The 9,495-nt window shown below is 40.1% G+C and overlaps 1 protein-coding gene across 1 annotated transcript; it reads left to right on the top strand.

Annotated features, from left to right (window-relative positions):
• Positions 1-5,666: 5,666 nt before the first annotated feature.
• On the top strand, positions 5,667-9,347 carry LOC129095925 (sialic acid synthase-like). Its single transcript, XM_054604537.1, has 6 exons — positions 5,667-5,850; positions 7,104-7,319; positions 7,401-7,500; positions 7,836-7,990; positions 8,115-8,381; positions 8,557-9,347. Exons 1-6 carry the CDS (start codon positions 5,719-5,721, stop codon positions 8,764-8,766), a joined length of 1,080 nt encoding a protein of 359 aa, XP_054460512.1. The 5' UTR covers positions 5,667-5,718; the 3' UTR covers positions 8,767-9,347.
• Positions 9,348-9,495: the final 148 nt, after the last annotated feature.

Below are 9,495 nucleotides of genomic sequence, written 5' to 3' on the forward strand. Positions count from 1 at the left end.
CCTTTTCCTGAAACTTAAATTCTGATGTCATGAAATCTGTGCTAGCTATCAAAATGCCCATTTGGCCCAATATAGTTCGAATAAACTTAGAATAATTTTTCTACGTTAAAGAATGACGAGTCAGTCTGGGCCCAAAGTTGAGTGTTTTTAAGATCTCTCCACTCCCAAAATGCATTCATCTCTATGGGGAAACTTCTCACCATTTTTCCCGGTTCCCATGGAAACCGCTGGCCGAATCTCTGAGAAAAGTCATAGCACACGATTCCCGACCAGGCTGCACGTTTTGATGTATTTGTGACGCATGTGCTTGCAACGCTGCGGGACGAGTTACGCGGCAAACTTTTGTACGGAAGAACGAGAATAAGAAGACTAGAGAATTTTGCAAGAAATTTTGACTGTGTGGCTGCTACTGCCCGAAGACGTTGCATATATTAACAGTTCTGAGACAGCTTTATCATTGAGGTTCATTTAGGGTTAGTTTGTGGTTCATTTGAGGTACATTTGAGGTTCATTTGAAAAAAAAGTAAGTCCAATCACATGAATAATATTATCAACTGAGAGAAAAGACTCTGCCGAACGCGTTGATGTCATTTTATGTTGATATGTTTAATGTATGTGTGTGTGTGTATGTGTGCGTGTGTGTGTGTGTGTGTGTGTGTGTGTAGAAGCCAGTCACAACAGATATGAATTAAAGCAGCGAGCAGCACATTATCAACCCACAGTGCATTAAATTCTGTAAAATCACACAAAACAATCTTAAATGTCAGCCATTTTGTATAGTTCAACCTCAAAAAAACTAATCTATGAGCCTGAACTATACACGTAGTTAGCTAGCTAGCTAAATACTCAGTTAATGAGAGTCAAAAGCAACTCACCTAAGACGAGAAGTCAAAGAGATCAAAAGAAGCTGAAGAACGGTGTTTAAACAAAAGCCATAAAACAATGAGCAAATCACACTTCTCCTATCAGAAGATTCTAATCGGATTCGTTGTGCTGTCCGTTTCCCCCCAGCAATGGCAGATTAATTGGATAAAAGGTTCATCAAATCAGAGTAAACTTCAATTTTGAATAGAAACTACTGCTTTCGATGATGGGGCGAAATACACACACGCGCTCATGCACACAAACACACACACAGACATACACACACACACACACACACACACACACACACACACACACACACACACACACACACACACACACACACACACACACACACACACACACACACACTTTCTCTGTCAATCAAATTACCAAGTTCATGAAGGCCGCCTTTCTCACAGAGTTAAATCCCAATAAACAATCTTATATGTCAGCCATTTTGTCCTGCTTAGCCAAAGCTATCATCATGCTAGCATCAAAATCCCTACACTGCATCTCCTCTCCAAGACTTCAGTTGGTTGGTTTTAATTAAATATAATGTGGAGCTATGTTTAAAGCTATGTTTGTTTGTGTGTGTGTGTGTTGTATATGTTTAAAATGTGACCATGAGGGTTAGTTTGAGTTTAATTTGAGGTTAATTTAAGATACATTTAAAAAATGATTTGAGTCCAATCGCCAAAATAATATTATCAATAGAGAGAAAAGACTCTGCCCAGCGTTGATATATTTGTTATGTTTGTGGTGTTTGAAATGTGACCACGAGATCACTTGAGAATGAAGAGCTATCTCTCCTCTCATGTCTGTTTTTGAGATTCATAGGTAACAAACACACACATGCGCTCATGCTTCAGTGCATGTGTGTCACTGGTTGCCATGGTGAGGGAGCACCTGGGTGACTAATTAAGAGAGGTGAGAGCAGACACTGATTTTGAACAAAACTAACTGTCAAACTCCTACCTACAATCGTAAAACCATAATTCCGATTGACAATATATTGATATCTTCTGAAAGATAAGACTCTTACAAGCGCAGAGATGTACATTTTATGTTTGTTGTATTAAAAAATGTGAGCTTCAGAGCAGATTAGAAAACTGGGACTATCTGCTTTCTTTGAGAAAATGTCGTCAGAATTAACATGGAGTCTAATGGAGCAGTTGGTTGGAGTTCATGTTGCTTTCAGGCACATGGAGTCAAATGTGTAAGACTGTTGGATTCCATAGTGTTATGGCTGCGACTAGGACAAGTTTATCTACAATTTGACCCAAAAAGTTATGGCTGAAGAGTGAAAATTGGGAGAATTCTGGCAACTTTAAAATATATAATATATAAATATATAATATATTGAATAATTTTTCTACGTTAAAGTATGACGAGTCAGTCTGGGCCCAAAGTTGAGTGTTTTTAAGCTCTCTCCACGCACAAAACGCATTTGTCCTATGGGGAAATTTTACAGCTTTACAGCCTTTACAGCCTTGTTGCTACACAGCCACACAGAATTATTAAGACCCCAGGATTATATACTTTGTGCTGTTGTACAATGCTTTATAGCCTTGTTGCTACAGAGCCACACAGAACTAAATATTAGCCAGCAGTTGCTTGACCATACGTGTTCATTGTCCATTTGATTTCAATATCCGTAAAAAGTGAATGAAAGCTGTCGTCCTGTCATTCTTTAACTGGATATTTAGTGTTATTCTGTTGTCAGAATTGTGCTTTCAACTAAAGATATCATGGCACTTTTAAAATGTAAGACTGATCATTTTGCCTTTTATCTTTGTTTCAACCTCAAAACCTTGTAGTCAGACAGCACACAGACCAAAAAAACAAATGGATCACGCCCCTACAGTGTCTAGTGGAACCGGTTAAGCAAGATATTCTTCTAATACCACGTAGTCTTTTGCCTGCAGGTAGAAGTCTGCATAGAGGGTTTGATGGGTGTGAAGAGTCCTTTGGAATTTTCAAACCTTTATCCTGAATGCAGACGTGGTATAGTTCAGAAATAGTGGAGAGTACACAGCCAACTGTTTTAAAGTTCTGTCCAACAGTTTTTTCTCTTGGGCTGTAGCATTGGCATTCTATACAGTTATTGAGAAATGAGCACACTTTCTATTACCGCTCTGTAGGACTCTATACCATGGCAACCTTTTACACACCAAATATCCTAAGCTGTCTTAAAAAGAATAGTCCTTGGTGATCAATCTTCTGGATGATCGTGACGTTGTCTTCCCACTTCAGGGTCGAGGAGATTGTAGTCCAGTGAATTTGAAACAATCCCCTCTCTCTACCACCTGGTGGTTGGTGACCATTCGTAGTAGCTCTCCCTGTTTTTTTACACGACCACAATCTCTATTCTGAACACAGGGGGTTTACACCCCTTCTGTGTCTGTCCTGCCCCCCCTTCCTTTCCCCCCAGTGGGAGGATAAAGCCAGTGGTCCTACCCTCATCTTTCTCCACCTGGCAGGGCTGTAGAGAATTGGGACTCTAAAAGGGAAGGGTTGATGTTTGTTTGGGCCTACAGCGACACTACAACCTGCTTCACACAACACCCAAACAATATCATTCCCATGATGCTCTTCTCTCTTAACCTGTGTCATAAATCCTTCTCTGACCCACAAGGGTTGATTGATGTTAAATAGTTTGCCTTTTGTTTCCCATCCAAAATTATCTCAGAATGTTTCTTTATTGTTTTCTTTTAAGGACCAAACTCAAAGACCAAACTCCAAATTCAGTTTGTGTACTTTAAACTGTGTGTGTTCCAATCTATGCATTTCCTTTTGAAAAGCCTCTCCCCCTCTCCATTCAGGAACTGAACAAAGTCCAGTCATTGCAATATATATGACCAGTTTGGGTGTGCGTGTAAACCTCTTATCCGTGTATATCCGTGTATATATGCAGTATATAAAACGTTTATGTCACTGAAATTAGACCGTTGTGGTTTTAAAGAGAACTAGATATTAGCCAGCAGTTGCTTGACCATGTGTGTTCATTGTCCATTTGATTTCAATATCAGTAAAAAGTGAATGAAAGCTGTCGTCCTGTCATTCTTTAACTGGATATTTAGTGTTATTCTGTGGTCAGAATTGTGGCTTTCAACTAAAGATATCATGGCACTTTTAAAATGTAAGACTGATCATTTTGCCTTTTATCTTTGTTTCAACCTCAAAACCTTGTAGTCAGACAGCACACAGAACAAAAAAACAAATGGATCACGCCCCTACAGTGTCTAGTGGAACCGGTTAAGCAAGATATTCTTCTAATACCACGTAGTCTTTTGCCTGCAGGTAGAAGTCTGCATAGAGGGTTTGATCGGTGTGAAGAGTCCTTTGGAATTTTCAAACCTTTATCCTGAATGCAGACGTGGTATAGTTCAGAAATAGTGGAGAGTACACAGCCAACTGTTTTAAAGTTCTGTCCAACAGTTTTTTCTCTTGGGCTGTAGCATTGGCATTCTATACAGTTATTGAGAAATGAGCACACTTTCTATTACCGCTCTGTAGGACTCTATACCATGATATCATGGCACTTATCAAATGTAAGACTGATACTTTTGCCTTTTATCTTTGTTTCAGCCTCCACCAACTCCAGTATCTGGGTTATTAGCTTGCTCAATGCACTCTCCTCATTATTGCCAAATTTGCCATTAATAATATGATAAATTGAATTCATAGCTGCTGTTAATGCTATTTTTATTAATATTTGTTATTAACCGTGGGTCATTATTGTGTGATATAAAAGAGGCCGCTTGTAGTGACGAACCCACAGAGAATTATCACCCAACTCTGCAGGAAGGAACTTGTAACTTAACACGTAAAATTCCCACTTTAGATCCCTTTTACAAATAGTGCTCACGTCAAAGGGGAAAGAGGTGTGGTTATAAATAGTCAAATTACACAGAAAGTAGCCACCAGGAACTGGTGAGTAGGGCAGGTGTAGCCAATTATTGATGTATTGAATTTGGATAAAAGCGTCTGCTAAATGACTGTAATGTAATGACATTTAATGTAAGTCTCTGCCCACATAACAGGACATTAACAACTAAAACTGTTAACTTTAAACAGGTTTCATGCTTTGCTTGTAGTCACAGCTTTACATGTTCTCAAAACTAATTTAGCCTTGGTTCCTTACTATATATTTTGCATTTATCTTTTATGTTTTGACGTTTTGGTTCATAATTGCAATCTTATTTAATTTCAGAGCCTTTGGTCACATGGCCATCGGTATGGTTGTCAGCTGCTGTTTCTAGGATTTAAACGTTGATTACATACAGATTCTCCACATTTCCCTTTGGCCTTTGTAAACCGGAGCCAAAGCACAAGGTTTTTATAGCTTTCAAGCCAGGCCCCAATGATCTGAGGTCATTATTTGCTATCACCTGAGTGAGGTGTTTATTCTATTGCATGTTATTTATCTCCACGGAGTTAACTGTGTGTGTGATTTTAAAGTGTAGATTCGCTGCATGTTACCTATTTGATAAAAGTTTCCGATTAGGTATTTTAAGTTGTATATCACTTGTCCCTCGTTCAATAAGTCCTACTTGAAAACTGAACAGCCTATTGTTGCAGAATGTTTGTCCAATAAAGGCCAACTTACTGCTCTCCGACCTAGTGTCCTTGTCTATGATTGTATTATTTCCTTGTTCCTGCCTGTAAGTCTAGTAGCTTTGGTGCTTTGCTACAAGAATAGACAGGTGTGGGTGTGGTGTGGAGCATAAAACACCACACCCACACCTGTCTCTTCTTATTTCCTGGATGTGCAGCACTTTCTTTCCTCTCTCCTCTTCATAACTGAAGTATTTTCACCGGTTGTTCCTCGTTTACTTTACATTTGACAAGATGCCTCTAAAGTTCGAGTTGTGTCCCGGTAGAATGATCGGAGGAAATCACCCGTGCTTCATCATAGCTGAAATTGGACAAAATCACCAGGGAGACATTGAGATTGCCAAGAAAATGATCAAAATGGCAAAGGTAATGAAATCGACACCTATCGCTTTATTTTGAATCTGAATACTTATACCTCTGATGTTCTTATCTTCAAACGCCAGGATATACAAACGGAAACTAAAGTATTCAGAACTCAATAGAAAAATGCGCCGATTTGATATATTTGTCGCTACATCGTCCTCGTCTGAATCTTGACTCTGAATAGACTATAGACTAAGAGCGTATGTAGACCTTAATGCTTGAATGAATAGTTATTAAGATTCAAAAGTTATTACGGACCACATAGGCTATGCAAGTGGGTCCATAGGATGTTTGTATAGAGGTATGCTTTGTGCCATATTGTAAAATGTTAAATTGCCAGATATTTAAATGGAGATTTGCATTGTGTATTCACGGCTGGCAGTTTGTGGCCATACTAGTTAACCGTATCTGTACTGAGGACAAAGCACATGCCTGCTTTATGTGTATTCAGTGTAAATACCCCACTGACATAAAGAAGCAGCAGTGGGTGAGAAACTTTAAAGTGAATAAAATGACAACTTTTCACAAAAAGCTTCATTATGGCTACTCCTGTAAACCTTCAGTAGAGCCTTTGTTTGCATGTGTATATTATTACTGATTTCCTAGACATATCCTGAAAATAACTATGTATTTTGGTCCCAGTTACAGGGAAAATGGAGACAACTTTCTGCTTTTGTTTATATCTAAAGGAATTTTCTTTAGAAGAACTATATCAAACAAGAGTAAATGTTTTCCGTTCTTATTTGATTATTAAAATGAACTTTATTGAAAATAATGAATAACAAGTGTAGTCCAAATAGTCCTCTCCAGGAACCTTACTGACTTTAAAGTGTTTTTAGAACAATCTGTAGGACACCCAGGGGCGCCGCTAGGGATTTTGGGCCCCATGAAAAGAATCTTTACAGGGCCCCCAACACAGCGGACTGAACCATTTTACGTAAATAGAGGGGGGGAAGGGGGGGCCCTGCAGGGGTTGATGCTTCCAAAACAAATAAAGGAATTGTTACCAGGACATGGAAAATAAAACATGTGTGATTATATGTTAGTTAATAACTTAGTGTCATTATTTTTTCTGTATTATAATTTCATCATCATTAGGGGCCTCTCTGGGCCCCCCTCCATCATGGGCCCCTAGAATCCGTCTCCTTTACCCCCCCTTTTCGGCGCCCCTGAGGACACCTAAAATGAATCATTACTATTCATTTTCTTTCCCAAGCTTCCCCTCTTAGTGGACTCACTTATTTCTGCCTTCACAGGACTGCGGTGCTGATTGTGCCAAATTCCAGAAGAGTGAATTAGAGCATAAATTCAACAAGCGAGCCTTGGAGCGCCCGTACACCTCTGTTCACTCCTGGGGGAAAACTTACGGTGATCACAAGCGCCATCTGGAGTTCAGCCACGAGCAGTACAGGGAACTGCAGAAATATGCTGAGGAGGTGGGGATCTTCTTCACGGCCTCGGGGATGGATGAGGTAAGAAAGAGACGTTGGAAGAAGGCTTTATATGGTTTTAATCAGGTTTAAGTTTAACCATACATTTGTTCTGTCTTTTAGATGGCAGTGGAGTTCCTCAATGAGCTTAATGTGCCTTTCTTCAAAGTGGCCTCATTAGACGCCAACAACTTCCACTATCTGGAAAAGACTGCCAAGAAAGGTGAGAGTGAACCTTCATATCTGGGGGAAATGTTTCAAGTATGAAGTTCAATTAGCAGATGTAATTTATGTTGAATATTTAACTGCTTAAATCATCAGTGCACTTTGTAACTATGTCATATATACAAATACTATTTTCAGTAAAACAAAAGATCAATAGAAGCAGAATGTGTCAGCAGAAATGTGTTTAAAAGTGGGAGAAGTAAAATAAATGAAGTAAGCTTGACTGTTTAACTACAGGAGCTCATTAAGAGGAAAGAGAATTGTTGCATTTTTCACCTCTGTCCATTGTGAGACATAATGTTTATCAGGCTTTTGCTCTCCTGTCTGCGTCAGGACGGCCCATGGTGGTGTCCAGTGGTATGCAGAGCATGGAGACGATGCGTCAGGTCTACAAAACAGTGAAGGAGCACAACCAAAACTTTACCATCCTGCAGTGCACCAGCGCCTACCCTCTGGAACCTGAAGATGTCAACCTCAGAGTGCTAACGGTGAGAGAAGTAGACGAGAAAAGAGCATTACTTCTATGTCAAAAGATTGGTGCAAAGACAAGATCTTAACCAAGTTGAGTTGTCATAGTTTTAGTAGTAACACTCACCCACTTGTAAACTACAGGAGTACCAGAAGGAATTTCCCGATATTCCCATTGGGTATTCCGGCCATGAGTCTGGGATCAGTATTTCAGTCGCGGCCGTAGCTCTGGGTGCAAAGGTCCTTGAGCGCCACGTAACCTTGGACAAGACTTGGAAAGGAAATGACCACTCAGCCTCTCTGGTGCCCAGCGAGCTAGCCGAGCTGATCCGTTCCATTCGACTGGTGGAGAGGTCGTTTGGGACCGGCGTCAAGCAGATGTTACCTTGTGAGAAGGCGTGCCATGATAAGGTGAGATATCCTCTCTCCACAATAAAAGAATATTCAAAAATTGTGAGCCATAGTAAAATATTTGTTTCACTGTTTAGAAAGACAGAGGACTTTGAAGACAACATATTTGAAATTTCTTTCACCTCTCTGCATTGAGAACAATAATAAAGTCACTACTTTTTTCCTTTTCTTTCAGCTGGGTAAGTCCTTGGTGGCCAAGGTCAAGATCCCCAAAGGAACTGTCCTGACTCAGGACATGTTGTCGGTGAAGGTCGCAGAGCCAATGGGCATAGCTCCCGAGGACATCTTCCAGCTGGTCGGTAAGACCGTGAAGGAGGACCTGGAGGAGGACGACAGCATCTTGCCGGAGGTGGTGAATGACTACTGCAAGAAGAGGAAGTGCTGAGGATGGCAGGCAGTTCATAAATGGGTAGAAAAGGCACTTAATTTGAGAGGAAATGTTATTGATTCCTCTGGGGAAAATGGTAATCTTGTTTGGTGGTGCAGGAATTTCATCGAGGTCCTGGGTGACCAGTTACTGATAGATTGTTGTATCACAGCTGGGGTTCAAACAATGAACTCCTTTTTCTCATATTACTCTTTGCCACAGTGTTTTTATTGTCTAAAAGCCGCCTTAACTTAATACAATATATTTTTGGCCAACAGGATCTTTGATAAACCCTCCATCATCTTAAAAAGAGGCTCAGTAGTAGTAGTAGTCATTGTTTTCTTCTTGTACCTGATCATTAATGTAAGGTCATGATATCAGGCAGGGTTTGTGTTTGTGCTGCTTCTTTGAGAGAAGCACAGTAAGACTGGAGCCAGACGCTTCCCAAAACACAAAGAAGAAATGCCCCCCTCGCAAAATTAAACATGTTTTGGTCATGAAACGAAATCCGGCCGGATGTTAACTGAACATGTACAAATCCTGTGGAGACTCAGTTGAGATCTGATGTTCTGAAAAGATCCAAATAAATTGCTACCCAAATTCCCTCCCTGGCGTTTCCCTTGTCTTTGCTACATCACTCTGTGCATGCCACGTTCACTTTGTACTCTCCTTCTCATGGTAGGTTTATTATTTTTAGATGTGTAGTAAAATAACATACCATACACTGATATTGTCTATGTGCGCAAA

This window comes from Anoplopoma fimbria, chromosome 9, assembly GCF_027596085.1.
Source record: "Anoplopoma fimbria isolate UVic2021 breed Golden Eagle Sablefish chromosome 9, Afim_UVic_2022, whole genome shotgun sequence".
Classification (NCBI taxonomy): Eukaryota; Metazoa; Chordata; class Actinopteri; order Perciformes; family Anoplopomatidae; genus Anoplopoma; species Anoplopoma fimbria.